This window comes from Nothobranchius furzeri, chromosome 3 (genome assembly GCF_043380555.1).
Source record: "Nothobranchius furzeri strain GRZ-AD chromosome 3, NfurGRZ-RIMD1, whole genome shotgun sequence".
Classification (NCBI taxonomy): domain Eukaryota; kingdom Metazoa; phylum Chordata; class Actinopteri; order Cyprinodontiformes; family Nothobranchiidae; genus Nothobranchius; species Nothobranchius furzeri.
Genome location: NC_091743.1, coordinates 67,548,409 through 67,565,335, shown reverse-complemented (window position 1 = coordinate 67,565,335; position 16,927 = coordinate 67,548,409). Strand labels below are relative to the sequence as shown.

General features: G+C 41.8%; 2 protein-coding genes across 11 annotated transcripts in view; one reads left to right on the top strand and one right to left on the bottom strand.

Moving 5' to 3' along the window:
- Positions 1-7: 7 nt before the first annotated feature.
- On the bottom strand, positions 8-8,324 carry ninj1 (ninjurin 1). Its single transcript, XM_070549429.1, has 3 exons — positions 8,124-8,324; positions 4,879-5,116; positions 8-741 (listed from the first exon to the last, which is right to left on the bottom strand). The coding sequence occupies exons 1-3, from the start codon at positions 8,178-8,180 to the stop codon at positions 587-589; spliced, it is 450 nt and encodes a 149-aa protein (XP_070405530.1). The 5' UTR covers positions 8,181-8,324; the 3' UTR covers positions 8-586.
- The window catches only part of wnk2 (WNK lysine deficient protein kinase 2), a 53,512-nt gene continuing 37,320 nt past the window's right edge, over positions 736-16,927 (top strand). For 8 of the 10 annotated variants that reach the window (XM_070549425.1, XM_070549424.1, XM_070549421.1 and 5 more), the window contains exons 1-4: positions 736-964; positions 9,071-11,163; positions 14,201-14,373; positions 14,550-14,770. In XM_070549425.1, coding sequence (XP_070405526.1) covers positions 10,507-11,163; positions 14,201-14,373; positions 14,550-14,770 — 1,051 coding nt within the window. In that variant the 5' untranslated portion in view covers positions 736-964; positions 9,071-10,506. Of the gene's footprint in view, positions 965-8,394; positions 8,516-9,070; positions 11,164-14,200; positions 14,374-14,549; positions 14,771-16,927 lie in introns of those variants that run through there. The other 2 variants (XM_070549417.1, XM_070549418.1) reach the window with 2 other exon arrangements.

The window sequence follows — 16,927 nt, the reverse complement described above, 5'->3', positions numbered from 1 at the left end:
TTAAAAGTCAGTTTTCATTTTTTATTTTAAAATATAATTTAAAACATAGTCGAAAAGTTTATAATGAAGATCATTTCAGTCCTAAAAAAGTGATTTAACACATAATTCAAACAATATACATGGGCATTAATGAACAAACATGTAAACTGGAATATGACACCTTGCATAGTGTGTAATAAAAGTAAGTCCACTTAATTTTATGAAGGAGATCTGAAGCATCGTAAACAAAAATCTGCCCCACCTTAAAGCTATTGTATAATTTAAAGCATCATGCAGTGGAGGAAGAAATCCATTGGGAATGCACTTTGTTATAAACACAAAAACACTGGAAAATAACAGCAGAGAGTCTTTTGTTCAACAGTTATTATGTCACAGTGCTTGTAACTTTGTATGCCGCTCTTGATATTTGTATCAGCAGTGAAGGCCACCTTTAGTTTGCATCAGTATCCGGAGCCTGATGAGAGGTAACCAGTGATAACAAACACGTTTAGTTCATGGTTAGAGAAGAACACACAAACACAAGACAAACGAAATACATGTGGAGAATAACTCAGGTCCCAATCAGCAGCTGCGGAACGTCACATGGTCAGGAAGGTGATGAAGCTTCCGAGGCGGGCCGCTGCACGCCGAAGGCTGTGATGAAGACGTTGACAACGACTATGACAAAGACGAAGGCTGTAGCGGTGTTCTCCAGGATGTTCAGCTTATAGTGCGTGCTCACGTCGTTTAAATTCCACTTCACTAATGAAATAAATAAAAAACATTTAGTTCATACAGTCAATGCTAAGAACATTTACCCACAAGGGGGCAGCAGGGAGGTTCCTTTTGCAGTCATGTTTCCTAAGTCAGATAAATATTAACAGCACTGACATTAGGCGATTATCTAAACAACCCTCCCCCTCACATATCTACGACCGAACCATGGAGGATGACGCTGTGCCATCGAGGCGTTGGTAAATCTCTTGTAAGTTTCTTTAATAGTAAATAGACCAGTTGAAAATTAGAGCCAGCTGACAGCAGAGGCTTACACTTCCTGTTGTGGTTTCTTAAACACAACATTTCCACTATAATATTTTCTGTGAGGATGAGATAAGAAATGCTAGAGGTGAGGAGGAGAGGCCCATCAGTGGAAGGGGGTGACTTTCACCCAAAAAAAGATACACATATATATTCCACCTCTGGTAATAAGTAAACTCCCAGAGTTTTTATAGTTACTCACAAAGTGCAACCATGCAGAAGGCATAGCAGATGATCTGAATTTAAACCTCTGGTTGGTTAGAGAACAGCCCACATTTTTTCACTTGGCTATAAACAATCCTAATTGTGCCTGTCATTGTGTTAACAAGAGATCTTATTTGACTATGTTTATTTGAGCAGATAACCGTTTTTCTGATGACGTTTGGGTCCAATTATTCTCACTTCCCCATGCATCTTAGAAAACTACAATATTGTGAAAACCTTCAACTTTTTCTGGTAGTCAGTTTATGAAGGGAAGTTCCTATTTTACATTGATAACTTACACATTTAGAAACAGTTCAAGCCTCCTTTCTTGTAATGTTGATGATTATTAGGAGAGTACACACACATCATTGGTCCAAAATGCAAAAATCTATATGTCAATTGTTCGTCTAATCCACTTTTATTTAGAAAATAGTTTTATTTTGAAATTAGTCTTTGCTATAAGAACAGATGTTTTCTATTTAAGTTGACTGGTTTAAATGCCTGAGCTCAGGAATAAAAATGTTGAATGTTGATATATTTTCTTTTTCATATTTTGATTTAAATAGAAATGATTGCTTTCAATCACTAGTAATATTGTTTCATATTGGTTGGTGGATCCTACATAGAATCTGATAGGAATGGTCATGTGACGGATTTAGAGGTTTTGCCAAACAACGGATCCCAATCGACTGTATGGTTATGCGATAAAACTAGTGATCTACACTGTAATGTTTGTAGCAAAATCCAGTCTCTCCGAAAATTTGAATGCTAAAAAGTAAACTATTAAAAGCTAATGGTGTTGCTCCCTAGTCAGCTAACTGACCCAAGACACCTGCAAAGGTGTCCTGAATAGGGTTAGACTGTTTTATCGGTCGGCCGATATATTGGGCTGATTTTTACCACTTTTCATGCATCGGCATCGACCAATGTTTGTACTTTAGTAAAACCCATTTAAAGTCAGGCACATCCTCGAGGAGCCCGACACTGCTGCAGAATTGTATTTAAATGTATTTTACGTTCACTAATTTCATGTCACGTTGCGGGTGTGGAGATGATGGACCATGTGTGGTGGAGCAGATCAGGAGGCAAAGATGCAGGCTCGGATAAAGTAAAACCGGTTTTAATAACAGAGCGGGAACGACAGGACAAAAGCAACGCTGACAACTAACACAATGATCTGACAAAGACTAATACAAGGAGGGAGGTATAAATACACAGGACAAATGAGGAACACATGGGCAGGTAAACAAGGGGCAGGTGAAAACAATAAGTACAAATCAAGGGCAGGAGAGAGACACAGTCAGGGAGGCAGGGGCAGACCGTGAAATTTCATCTGCATAATAAATACTCTAACTTTATTTAGGTGTGTGACTTTTAACACTGAGCAGTGCAAGTTTCAAATTTAACAGGTAGTTAAATTCAGAGTTCAAAACTGATTCAGCTTCAGAATTTTGTGCATCAACTGTTGTTGACTCACAGTGATGCAGGGGACCGTTCTGTTCTGGTCCTGCTGGACCTGACTGCAGCCTTTGACACTGTTGACCATCACCTGCTACTGGAGAGGCTGAGAGACTGGGTAGGCCTATCAGGATCTGCTCTGGAGTGGTTCTCCTCTTATCTCTCTGAGCGCTCCTTTTCTGTGTCCGTCTCCAAGTTTAGGTCCTCCATCTCCTCCCTTACCCATGGTGTTCCACAAGGTTCTGTGCTGGGGCCTCGACTCTTCCTCCTCTATCTGCTTCCTCTTCAGCACATCCTGAGCTCCTTCAAAGGAATCTCCTACCATCTTTATGCAGATGACATCCAACTGTACATCTCCTTTAAGCCCCATGAGATGTCTAAGCTGCAGCTGTTACACACCTGCTTAGACTATCAAAACCTGGATGGCTGGGAGATTTCTACAGCTGAATGAAGATAAGACTGAGATCCTCATCTGTGCCCCAGACAAGCTGGTTCCCAAAGTCAGAGACTCTCTTGGTCAGCTTGCTTCCCACACCAAACCTTCCGTCAGGAATCTTGGCGTGACCTTTGACCCAGCTCTCACCCTGGATTCTCATGTCAGTTCTCTTGTTCACTCTTCCTTCTTCCATCTCAGGAACATTGCTAAGCTGAGTCCCATTCTGTCCCGCTCTGAACTTGAGACAGTTATCCACTCCTTCATCTCCTCACGCTTAGACTACTGTAACTCTCTTTTCACGTGTCTGAGCAGAACCTCCCTGAACCGTCTACAGGTGGTTCAGAATGCCTGTGCTTGACTTCTGACCAAGTCCTCCAAATACACCCACATCACCCCGCTTCTCCTCCAGCTTCACTGGCTGCCAATCAACTCCAGGGTTCATTTCAAGATCCTGGTTCTGGTCTATAAGGCCTTACATGGACAAGCACCATCTTACATTGGTGATCTTCTTAGTCCCTACACCCCCAGCAGGTCCCTGAGGTCCAGTGATCAAAGCCTACTGGTTGTGCAGCACCAGGCTAAAGACCAAAGGTGACAGATCATTTGCTGCTGTGGCCCCCAGACTCTGGAACTCTCTCCCCCTGAGCCTGAGATCAGTGGACTCAGTGGTCTCCTTTAAAAAGCAGCTGAAGACTCACTTGTTCAAGCTGGCTTTTGTTTGACCTTCTTCACCACTCTCCCTTTATTCTGCTCTCCCCACCTATTCCACCTTCCTCAGGATCCACTGATTTCCCTCTTTCCTGTTCATTCTCTCTCTTTCTTAACATTTTTTCTTTTAAATCGCAATTGCTTATTCTTGCTCATTTTAAATATATTTTTAAACATTTTCGAAATGCTTTTTTATATTTTTACAATTTTTGTATTTTTTTTTTTGTTTTTGTGAAGCGCCTCGTGATTTTTATCTTGAGAGGCGCTGTAGAAATGATATTTTCTTCTTCTTCTTATTAGACATTTTTGCATGAAAAAAAGGTGGAAAAAGGCCTAAATATCGGCCATGAAAATCGACTTATAAAAACCGGCAGTACATATTGTCTGATTGTCCATGTCTCCTACATATCAGCACCGGTAATACAAAAACTAGGGATGGACAATATATTGTCATCAATATCGGTATCAGCCGATGTTAGTCATTTTTTAACGTATCGGTATCGGTTCGATAAATAAAACCAGGCCGATTTTAACAACCAATATTTTTTCCATCTTGTCTCCATTAGTTTGCCTGTTTCAGAGGGTGAGGGGGTGATGTGTAATCGTTTAGTCATGTGAACAGTAAATGAAATCATCTTAGAACTGTAAAAATGTATGTTGTGTGTACATAATAATGTAAATTCAGCTTTAATAATTTTCATTCTGTACAAAATAAGCTGATTTTAGAAGCAGTAATGTCAGTATATTGGTATTGGCAAATATCGGTTATCTGCCATAACAGTGATCTTAATATCGGATATCAGTATTGGCACAACATTTTCATATTGGTGCATCACTAACAAAAACCAATATCGGTCGACCTCTAGTCCTGAGCCTGTAAATGGTCTGAGTCAGGGACAAACCATGTGGGAGACTGCTGATTGGACAGATGTCCTGAAGTTGTGATAACTTCTATCAGAATTGTGTTTTTTCACTTATGTGGACTTGTCTTCACTGTTACTAAGTCAAAATGCAAACATGGTGCTGGTTAAATGAAATGAGAGGTCTGAACTAACCGATAAAGATGAGCATCACTCCCACTACGACCTGCAGGATCAGAGAGATGCTGATGAGGGTGATGAGGGGCGCGAAGAAGGTGAAATGTGGTCCCTGCTCCAGCACAGCCTTCAGCTGGGAGGCATTAGCCAGCAGCAGAGCCACGTCCAGCATGCTCTCTGCAGCGCTCTTCTTATTGGCGTAATGGTTCATGTTCAGGGGTCTCCCAGGCTGTCTCCAGTTGTCCCTCAGCGGGATCTGGACAAAAAGACTCACATTGGTGAAGGACAGAGAAAGGTGCAACATAGAAGTGGGTGTCTTGATGTTATGCGTGGTTTCACTCCGTCTCACACCAGTTTAAACTTATTTTAAAAGTTACTCAAGTTTGGAGAAAATAAGAAGTCATTTGCTTCTGCCGTCAAACTGGAACTTTAAACTGATCTGAAACTGGAGAATCAGATTTGGATCACATCGCACTTTCTCCTTCGTGAAAAAAGCATTAAAATGATGACTTAGCTAAACCCATAACATTCTGGTTCAGAGTCGTTTATGTTGTTGTACGTACTGCTGTAGTGATGAAACATTAAAACAGCACATCAGTGATCAATAGGTTGTACTAACTGTGCCCATGAGTTATAATATTTATGTACTTTTTGTTTCAGATCATTTTTAAAGCTCTAATCCCAAATAATTTCCAGATCTTCAGATTATGAGTGTAGAATAATAATAATAATAATAATAATAATAATAATAATAATAATAATAATAATAATACAAGTCCCAAAATTTGAAATACCAGTGTCATTTATTGTTATGGGAAAGTTATACGAGAAGTAGAAAGTGAGTTTTCCCCTTTTTGTTTTGACACAGAGGGTCACAGCGTTCGGTTTTATGTCAAAACCAAATTCACCACACTGCCGACCCAGATATGAACTTCCTTTGTGCTAATTCAGTGGAAAATTCAATGACAACACTTCATCCTGCAAACATCCCAACAGGTCAGTAAACAGAACCTGGCTAGTGGAATGAGTGTCCACCCTGAGACAGGGAGATCGTGGGTTCAATCCACAGTCGGGTCATACCAAAGACTTTAAAAATGGCACCCAATGCCTCCCCGCTTGGCACTCAGCATTAAGGGATTGGCTTGGGGGGTTAAACCACCGTAGCCGTGTATGCAGCTCCCCCGGGGGTTGGGTCAAATACAGAGAATAAATTTCACCAGTGTGCGACAGCTAATCTTTCATAAGAAACTCAGAACTCAAAACACCTCCATGTTCACTAGAGTTCAATATTTACTCATATGTTTTTATTCTAAGATCTTCAGACTGCGTTTCACATTAACCTGATGCTGACTGTTAGAGGTTCATGTTTAACAGAGTGGACCTTGTTCCCCGGTTGGCATATACACACTGACGTCCAGATCTCTGTATTTTACATCCAGCAGCTGTAAAAACCTGCAGAGAAAAAATATGTTTATGTTGTAAACCTGCAGCGACGATCCGCTCATCCCCTCTGGTGAAAATCTACTTCCAGTTCTTGTTTTTATTCCTAAGCAGGGACCGTTGTTAGTGTGGCATTACAGGGTTAAATAGTTCATCACAGCATCTTCCTGCATAGTTCAGAGACAACAGTGGAAATATAAGCATGTCACTTTATTACACTCCAATATCCCCTACAAAAAGATGTTATCACTCAACTACTTCTGTTCTGCCTCCTATCAGGATTATTTAAGACCCAAACATCCTCTTTCATGAGGAATCATGAATGAACAGAAGCCTTATCTTCTAATTAATCAGCCTTGATGCTAGGTGGTCAAACAAAAATACCCAAGCAGCAAGAAATTTAGCGATTAAGTTGAATTCTAACCTGAGATTTGTTGTTTGAACACAAACATGCCGTTCTTAATCACCCAGACGCTGACATACAAACATTTCTAAACAGTCGTGTTTGTTTCAGCCCTATTAGAGGAATGTTGTAAACTCAGGTCTGAGTCAGAGATCTCCCCACCATCTGCAGCCCGTCCAGATCCAGCAGCTGGATTAACTACCGCAGAAACAAATCAGCAATATTCAATTCCTCCTCCTCTTCCTGTTGTATGTTCTCCCCAGAATGACTTTTTACATCATGTTTAGTACTAAATCAGACTGTCTGACAGTTTAGTAACTTTAGTTTTATGAAAATGAAAATAAAAAAACACTGAAAATGTAATCTAAACATGACCTCATACACATTCTTTTGCAAAAAGTGAGAAGCCAAAGTGGGTGGAAACATGGTATTTTTAAAAGATATGGTTTCCTTAAATGTTTCTATACCTGGCTGCAATAAATAAATAAATAAATCATGCCTGAGGCTATCTTCTGTGATAGCTCAAGTATAATAGTTTATTTTAGAAAAATTACATATCAAATGACTTGTTTTGTTTTTCTATGTTTCCACTATTTATGTCTTATTGTGTATTTTTCACTCCTTTAATTTCGAGCACTGGAAATGAAAAGTACTTTTGCTGAAGCAGAAAGCTGGTCCAAAGGAAAAACTGTTGTAAAATAAAGTGTTTTATTATTATTATTATTATTATTTAAACAGAGATGTTAAAGAACTTTCTACACATTTGACCACAAACATGTGTAGACTCATCAGATCTAGGAGCTCACATTCCAGATTTGGTTCTGCCTCACTGGTTCTGGTTCAGATCTGATCCCTGATCAGAGAAAGTCCAACGCACACACACACGGACGTAATTTTCACTTTAGAGGGGGGGGGGGGGGGGGGTAATTACAGTATGTTCTTATAGGAAACAGGCTTCAACACAAACAGTTGTTTTCTGCTTGGTCCTAGAGCTCAACCAGTGTCAATTTAATATAGTGTAATATTGTTTTTGGATGGTAAAAAAAGTGCAGGGGTCAAAATTTGACTTTGGAAAAAGTGGGGGGGGACATGCCCCCCCCCCCCCAAAAAAAAATTACACGCACACGCGCGCGCGCACACGCACACACAGAGTTCCAATTGTCTCGTCTGTCATTAATGTAACTTGACCTTCAGCAGAAAGAAGAGAACTTTGGTGATGACCACACAAAGACCCAGAAGGGATCATTTAGAACAGTTTTCTGTAAAAGGGTTACTTAAAACCATTGAACCCTTAGGTTGCGCTAATACAGGAAAAAAAAAAACTGGATAAGAATGTAAACCAGCAGCTCTGATGGATGAACCGGTAGTGTGTGTCCATTTGTGGGAAAACCGACGCTGTTTGTGTCCGCTCTTTACTCACGTCCGTGTCGCCGGTTCGGTCAGCATCACCGTTCATCTCCAGGCTCTCAGACGGCATGGCTGCTTGTCTGTGCTGCTGTAGCTCTAACTAGTGGGCTTCCTCCACCGCAGAACACCAACACCTTATACAGTGTAGACTACAGTGTAGACTAAACAGAAACGTCCCACTCGGTGGTTTTGCCCTAGTCCTAAAAGTCCTACCGCCCCTCCAGCATGGAGGCGGCCGCTCACAGAGCCAGAACATGAACTTCCGGTGCTGATTATAGCTCAGTTACACAATGCCTGGTGCTTGCTGCTGGTGAAATGTGGATTCGTGGACATCAAAAATGAGACTTTTCTATTGGTATCCGAAGAGAGGGACGGAGTTCTGATGCCCCCTAGCGTCTATCTCAGGTATTACATGCAGCATTTTAAAACAGTTTTTAAGAGAAGAGTCATGAAGGCGTGACTGAACAGACGCGTGTGTGAAAAGTAGGAGTTAATAAAAATAAAATGGCCCTCAAATTACACCTAAAATGGGAAACAAGTGAAAGTGATTCAAGCAGAGTCCAATGGCACGCAAAATCACAGTAAGGTAAAACCGATGGGTAAAACGCGCACAGGGATGCAAATCAGCAACACTGCAAAAGTGAGGTTAAGAGTGTCGCTTATTATAGGACAGTGCAATGTAACTATTGCTTTGCTGAGGGATTTTCTAGCCAAAAGGCTCTTTTTGTTGGAAATTTTAACTAAAATAAAAGTTGAAATAATGATTCTGCACATACTTGTAAAATTCATTTAAATAAGGAAAATGGTTATGAACAAGGTAGGGAAGAAAACAGCATTCAGTTTGAGCTGAAAGTGCATCAGAGTTATTTTGTGTATTTTCTCTGTGTGTTTCTTCTGATTGCATTATTTGGTGTTTTTTAACGCAGTTGTTTTACTTTATTTATTTATTTTTATTGACAGTTTCGACCGCTGCTGTGGCCATCTTCAGAGCTAGCTGCTAATGGTGGCGTCACTTCCTTCTTTCCGCAGGCAGCAGAGGAGGGTGTCGCCCTCTGCTGCCAGTAATCTCCTCACCGATGACACAGTCCAATGCGTGATCCAGTGTGCAGACCCCATTGTCTCTGTTCATGGTTGTGTGTCCACGTCACTTTAATCCACCTGTTGTATTTATGTTGTTCTCTGTTTATGATCCTTGTGCTGTCCCAGACCATTATATGGTTTTTCCTTGTGCTGTTACAGCTGATTTCTTTATTGCACTTTCTGCTTTTTGTTTCACTGCGCTTGTGCGTCTCGGGCTTGTTTCTTTCTCACACTCTTTTCTATGTTCTATTGACCGTGTGCTGAGTTGGCATCCGGTTTCCCCATATGTTTTATTGCAGAGTTTGCATGGGATTTTGTATACAACTCTACACTTATGACCTTCTGATAAAATGTCTTTTGGGTGTACCAATCTTTTTCTAAAAGTTATGTACACACCCCCTTGGGGAGGGTCACAAACAACAGATTGAGACCAACCACTGGCCTGAAATATGTTACAATTATAATAAAACTTCTGGCATTGTGTTGTTGCTTTTGGTTTTGTTTGAACTTAGTGTGTCACCCCAAGAATGGGGCCCCATCAAGTCCCCCTTCTGGAGCCATTCTAGAACCGCCACTGGTCATGATGAGAGTGGATATAGTAGCAGCGGTGTAGTCCAGGTCCAGGGAGGGTTGAAGGGTGCTGCCCAAAAGCGTGTCGTGTAATTGGACACGTGCTGTTGCTAGGGGCGTGGGCTGTGTCGTGAAACTGATTCCTAAAGCTGAAAGAAGGAATCTGAACACGGAGTCAGCTGGTCTCAGTCAGAGATACTCTCATCCTGATCAGACCGCGGTGAGTTTAATCTGATCAGTGCCTCTCTGTTCCGGGCTGGAGAGGTGGAATAGATGCTCTCACTTGTCGGAGCTGACGATTCAGAGCGGGATGCTGATGATGGGGAGTGTTAAAGAATGAAAACTGCGCACTTTTTCGACCCGTGATGCGTCTCAGGAGCGGAAGGTGGTCCGGTTTAAACATCCTACAGGCCGGTGACTTGTCTGCGGAATATTTTTTATAGTTTGCACAAAAAGCTCCTGCGATGTGAGGGAGCTGGCTGTGTGCGCTGAGACTGACGGTGAGCAGCAGCCGGGGCGTGGGGCGGCGCGGAGCGATGCGCGCATCCCCCCAGCTGGAGCGTTTTAAGGAGATGATCTGTGTCCTGAACAAATTCCGAGCATTAGGCCCTCGACCCTGATCAGGAGAACTGCGTCACTGTAGATGTTGCAGGAAGGCAGTCAAACTCTCCCCCAGCAGGGAGAGGAGCTTGCTCGTCTTCTCCCCTGCACCATGTCGCCGGTGACAGTTTAACGATTGGACGGGGATGCATTCTGCAGACAATTCTAGCAGAGATCCGCCGCTGGTGTCCACGTACTCATCAGCACCCAATCTGGACTCGGATATTAACGCGAATGCCTGCAGGCGTGTGTTTGAGAACGGGACGGACTACAATGTCAACCTCCAGAACGCAGCGCTGCGCGGGGCCAGCGACCCCAGCGCGTACTCCTCCACGGACCACCCGGGGCCGGTCCGCCGGAGGTTCGTGCGCAGGAGCCTGTGGGTGTCAGACCACGAGGAGCAGCCGGTGGACACGCAGGAGTTCGTCGGCAGCAGCCCGGTGGTCAGCATCGACCTGCGCACAATTGTGGATCGGAGTCGGGCTCGGGTTCTCCTCCAGGAGACCTCCAGCACGGAGAGCCAGGTGGGCCTGAAGGACAGCGCCATAGATAGCGCGTGCTCCGACGAGGAGAGGAGAGACAGGTGTGAGAGGGAGCCCAAGGCTGAGGTGGTGCCACCAGATGTCACAGGTAAAGCAGGAAGTGACGAGAACGAAGAGGAACCCGGGATGAAGGCGGTTTCCACCTCACCTGGGGGGCGCTTCCTCAAGTTCGACATTGAGCTTGGGAGGGGGTCCTTCAAGACCGTCTACAAGGGTCTGGACACGGAAACCTGGGTAGAAGTGGCCTGGTGTGAACTACAGGTGGGTTCAGACATGACAGGCCCAACTTCAGACAGCGGTTTCCTTCATTTACTCTAAAAGGGTTAATAAACAAACAGGTGTAGCTCATGAGTGAAAACATCCTTTAAAAAATCCTGATTATTCTCAGAAGAGGAAGCTCAGCTGCAGAGTAAAACTCAACTCATTTGGAATTTTTGCTGGAGACTTTCAGGATATTTTATTAAAGAGTGACAGCCAAGGAGAAAGAGCCGTTTAATCATTTCAATAGCTCATCCAGTGTCAGTGTTTCCCAGTCCTCCTCGTCCCAAGATGTCAAGTCTAAGACTTTCTTCTATTCATTTAACCAGGCTGTGTTTAGTGAATATATTGTATGCTTATGGCCTCTAGGTGACAGCTGCATCACTAATCCGGGTAATCTAATGATCACTTTAGCCATGTGATATACAGATTATCTGCAGACAGACCTGCAGACATCGGCTGGTCTGATGTGGCTCAAAGTGGGCTGTGTTTTCAATCCGTCAAGAAAACCCCTGGACACGAGAGGATTATTAATAAAAACATGTTATGACTAAAACAACAGCAAGCTAAAGAATATAGCAAATGATAAGCATGTTCTTGCGTTTTCCACAAATTTAAGTCATTATTTCAGAAACCACATGGTGATATTGGTAGAATAATATATGGAATAAGAATTTGGGCATCATTAATCAGTTTAGTGCAGACAGAGTTAAGACATTTACGGTTTTCCAGCTCTTAGAGGCCAGATTCACAGTGTCAGGTCCAGAGGGAATAATTAAAAAGGAAAGACCAACTTAATCAATTTCCGAAATCCTGATGAATTAAAGCAGTGTTACATTGTGCTTATCTCACGTCTGCTTCTGGCAACTGTCTAGCAATGCAAAAGTTAAGGCTGAAATATTTATAAACGGCACATTTGGAGGTGAAGAACAAAGTCAACTTTTAGCCTGTAAGGATTTCATGCGGTTCTGTGGTTTTTTTGGTCGTTACAAGAAAAAAAAATAAAGAACTTGAATTGCACAGATCTAAGATTAGATTTTAAACCTCAGTAGGCATTAACTAATGTTTAATTATGCAACCAATTTCTTGTTTTTGTGTTTTATTTATCACACATGTTAGAAACTAACTGCTGATGTATTTTTAAAACTTTGACTTTATTTACACAATTCTTAAACATACACACACCTTTTGGATCCATATGCATCATGCGTAATTACTGGTACTGTGTGTGTGTGTGTGTGTGTGTGTATGTCTGCATCTGAGCAGGTTCTTAGAAGAGATCTAGTGATGATTCAACCATTCTGTCCCTTGAGATGAGGCCATGCCCTTTAGAGACTCCATGCCTGTGTGCTGTGTTCACTCTCTCTCTCTCTCTCTCTCTCTCTCTCTCTCTCTCTCTCTCTCTCTCTCTCTCTCGCTCTCTCTCTCTCTCTCTCTCTCTCTCTCTCTCTCACACACACACACACACACACACACACACACACACACACACACACACACACACACAAAACCTGCTATAAGGCAGGCGCTTTGGTTTTACCGTCTGCAGGCTGTGGATTCAGTAGAAGGACTAAGAATGAGTCAGCAGAAATCAGATTTATGAAAAATAATTGTGACAGTGTGAGCGTCCTGTCACAAGGTCCTGATTGATCATGCGCCCTGGCTACTTGGCCAAGGGGATGTCCTTTTGGCTGACTGGTTAGAGCGTATGACTCTCACCCGGGAGTCTGGGGATCGAATCCCGCCCGGGCCCTCGTTTCTCCACCTTGCCACATAATAATGAATCAAGACTTATGAATCCTTTTTGAAGCAGCTCGTCCTCTGCTAAATGATATTCTGCAAAACAAGTTGTTTATAGGAAATCACTAAATCGTGCAACAATGTTTAGTAAAACTAACAGAACATGGGACCATTTTGAGACCTGTGTATTTTAGTGGTGCTGGGTAATTTGTCTTGTCTGAGGACTCTGTAATAAATCGTTTGAAGCCCCTGCGGTGTTATCACACTGATATATTTGGAGGGTGAATCTTGCTGATGCAGGCTTCTGCACCAAGACACAGATGAAAGTGTGATGTTCACACAAGGATACCGTAAAACATCTAAAATACGACACAATGTCTTCATTTTTTAATGCGAAATGTGTTTTAGGTCCAAAACACAACAAACCACAAATTTAAATAAATAATTTACGTAAATGGTTATTTTTGCTTATTGTGGGATTTCTAAGCAGCCACACCCTCCTTCTTCCTGCAGTGTCTTTTTAATCTTAAAAAAACTGAAGAAAGGAGAAGAAGGATGAAACATCTGAGATGATAGGGAAGCAGCATGTAACATAAGATGCATTAGACATTGCAGGTCACCACCGGCACGGAGTGAAACCTGATGCCTTGGCATCAGTCAATAATCAACACCATGAACTTGCTGTCCATCCTACTCCACTATCCTCTTCCTGTGAGGAAGAGAATGGAGAAACTCTGGAGGTCGCGGAGCCTTTGGAGCTGGAGCTGCTGGCTTGTGTCTGCTCTGCTGACCGCAGAGAAACACTGATGCAGAGGCTGTTTGTCGTCAGCTTATTTACTATTTATACAACAGTTCGGGGAAGGCAGAGGTCAAAATATCGATTCGGGATAAACAGGTTTCCTCAAACTCAACAGGATAAAAAAATATTTTAATTTAGCAAAAATGAAAATCTGACCACGTCGGAGCTGGAAGTTTGTCTTCTTTTTGCAGAGCTGTGTGATTAAATCTGACTACTGGTTTCTGTAATACCACCTTGTCTGGATTCAGCTCATGTTTCTGAGATGTTTTAGTCATGTTTTCCAAACAATGTTGTGTAAAATAGTAAAAGGGTCAGACCTGGTGTTTTCACTCCAAACACGAGCGCCAGGCAATCTTCACACACACGTTCCTAAAGCAAACACGAGGGACCTCGGAACATTCTAAACAAACAAAATGTTTATGACCATCTCCTTACATTCCCACCTTCACCTGGTTTCATCAAAGTGGTGTGGAGGTTTATGAGGTTTTACTTCATTGTCAGGAAAGGAAGCTGTCTAAAGCTGAGAGGCAGCGGTTCAAAGAAGAGGCAGAGATGCTGAAGGCTCTCCAGCACCCTAACATCGTTCGCTTCTATGACTTCTGGGAATCGCTGGTGAAGGGAAAGAAGTGCATCGTTCTAGTGACAGAGTTGATGACTTCAGGGACTTTAAAAACGTAAGTATCGATAGAAAAAGTCCTTGTTCATCACTGCCCATCAAAACATTCTCTCTTACTGTTGCTTTAATAAGAGCATCTCAACATCAAATAACCCAACATGGGGTCCGAAGGTAAAAACTAGAAGAACAGTCATGCTAAATGTTCATAAAGACGTCTTCTTCCCCTTCTTGCAGGTACCTAAAGCGCTTTAAGGTCATGAAGCCTAAAGTTCTCCGACGATGGTGCAGACAGATTCTGAAAGGCCTCCACTTCCTCCACACGAGGGCTCCTCCCATCATCCACAGAGACCTCAAGTGTGACAACATCTTCATCACCGGGCCCACCGGATCGGTCAAGATAGGAGACCTGGGCCTGGCCACGCTGAAAAGGGCCTCTTTTGCTAAAAGTGTAATTGGTGAGTCGTCAGCATATATAGATCTATAACCAGCTCAAAGTTTTCTTCCAGAGGGACGAGTATTAAAAGGTTGCTTAATCATCCGGACTGGTGATGAACTGAAGTAGGACCCTGAAGTGCAGGAGTATTCAGTGCTCAGCACGTTTTAGTTTGAACTCTGTTTCAACACACCTGTGTAGCAATTAATACATATTAATTACGACCAATAAGATGTGATATTCCATACAAATATGAAATATCAACCTGACTGATCTTTGAATGTTTAATCAGAGGATTCTAAGGTGCTTTGCTTATTCAGTGACCATAAACACCCTTTGTATTAATTCAGATAGAGTCAGGTATATAGTTTATAAAATTAATTTAATTCATTTCCCTAAACTAATGATACACGACAAGATATGAATAATGAAATGTGGTGTGGTGGATGTGAGGTGCTGTGATGGAAGCTGGATGTTGTAGCAACCGCTCTTTGTGTCTGAGAGAAATGGTGAAATCTGGGTGTAAAAGAATTTGTTGTTTGTTATAAACAAGAGAGTTGGTTATTGATTAAAACCTCATCAGACACCAGTATGCAGGCTTACGATACCCTTGTATGAGTTGCTGCAGGCTGTCTGGAGGTTTGCGGTCAGAGTGGTGAGGTCACCGTACGTCGAGACCACGATCCTCAGAGATTAGTAGCTTCCTCTGAGTTCAGCTTCCCCGGCCATGAGATGCAACCCGGGGTCTGCAGGTTAGGTGTCCAAGGTGGATGTCTGAGTTGAAGTAGCTCTGAAAAGAGCTGTTGTGTCTGTAATCACCTGCAGCATCGCAGAAAGGGTTTGACTTAAGGTCAAAGGAGATTGTTTCAAAAGAGGCTTCTTTCCCGATTTGGCCGAATCGGGGCTCAGCTGGAAACTGAATTACTTGGGAAGTAATTCTTGTTTTATTAAACTACTTTATGATTTCTGGCCAAGTTTGGCCAATCTGAATTTGACACGTTTCTGAGTATTTACCAATATCCCTCAGAAAGCCTCCTTCAGATACAAAATTCTTAACCTTAATATGTATCTTATTGTAATGTGTATGAGTGTAAACAATGATTAACTTGTTAAATCAAAGCATACTTTGTGATGTAAATGTCATGATGTGAAGGGTGGAGATGGCGGACCAAGTGTGGTGGAGAGTTCAGGAGGCAGGAAAGCAGGCACGGATGAAAACATAAAAATGGTTTAATGGTGGAACGGGAGAGACGGACAAAACACGCACGAACAAACAATGATCCGACCAAGACAGCAACAAGGAGGGAGGTATAAATACACAGGGAAATCAGGAACACATGGGCAGAGCAATGAGGGACAGGTGAGAACAATAAGGTTAATCAAGGCAGGAGAGACACAGTCAGGGAAGCCGGGGCAGATCATGACAATAAATGGATCATTGTAAGAACAATATTCATTTCAAATTTGTTGATTTAAGCACAGGTTGTTCAAACATTTCATTTAAACATCTTGTTCATTCATCACATATGATTATTTAACTTGTAACTATAACATTGTGAAGTCTTCACTTATTCAGAGTGAAGAATGTTGACGTCTGGCTTTCACAGAGTACAGGAACCTTGGAAGAGAATGTTTGTTTGAATGTTTTGTTTTCATGGAATGTCAACACGCGCTGAGCAGAATCTTCTGGATTTAGAAGGCCACATAGAAAGTGGATTTATTTCTGTAGATGAAAGGTTATTACACTGTTAATACTGTTTCTTTCAAATTACTCAAAAAAAATAAGGCAACATTTTCCAAACAAATTTTGTAAGTTTGGTCAACTAACCAGCAATATGAGTAGGTACAACTTAATAATTTCACCTTTTTTCTACACTAAAACCTGTGTCTTTCAAATTACTCCAAAAAATTAAGTCAAGATTTTCCAAACAATTTTTTTGAGTTTGGTCAACTAACTATTATTTTAAGTAGGTACAACTTAATAATTTCACGTTTTTTCTACACTAAAACCTGTGAGATTTAAATTATTCAAAAATAATCAAGGCAGCATTTCCCAAACAAATTTTTAAAGTTTGTTAAACTTAGTATTTGGACTATGGAAAAATTAATAATCTTCATTATTTTATATGAACTGAAACCTTTCTTTGATGTTATTCCAAAAAATAAACCAAAAATTGAA

What these genes read in the sequence shown, in the direction of transcription:
- ninj1 (XM_070549429.1), bottom strand. Translation starts at nt 8,180, where the DNA reads ATGCCGTCTGAGAGCCTGGAGATGAACGGTGATGCTGACCGAACCGGC. An exon ending in ACCGAACCGGCGACACGGAC is followed by an intron (nt 5,117 to 8,123) that starts GTGAGTAAAGAG and finishes CTTTTTGTCCAG; the next exon opens with ATCCCGCTGAGGGACAACTG. An exon ending in AGTGATGCTCATCTTTATCG is followed by an intron (nt 742 to 4,878) that starts GTTAGTTCAGAC and finishes TTATTTCATTAG; the next exon opens with TGAAGTGGAATTTAAACGAC.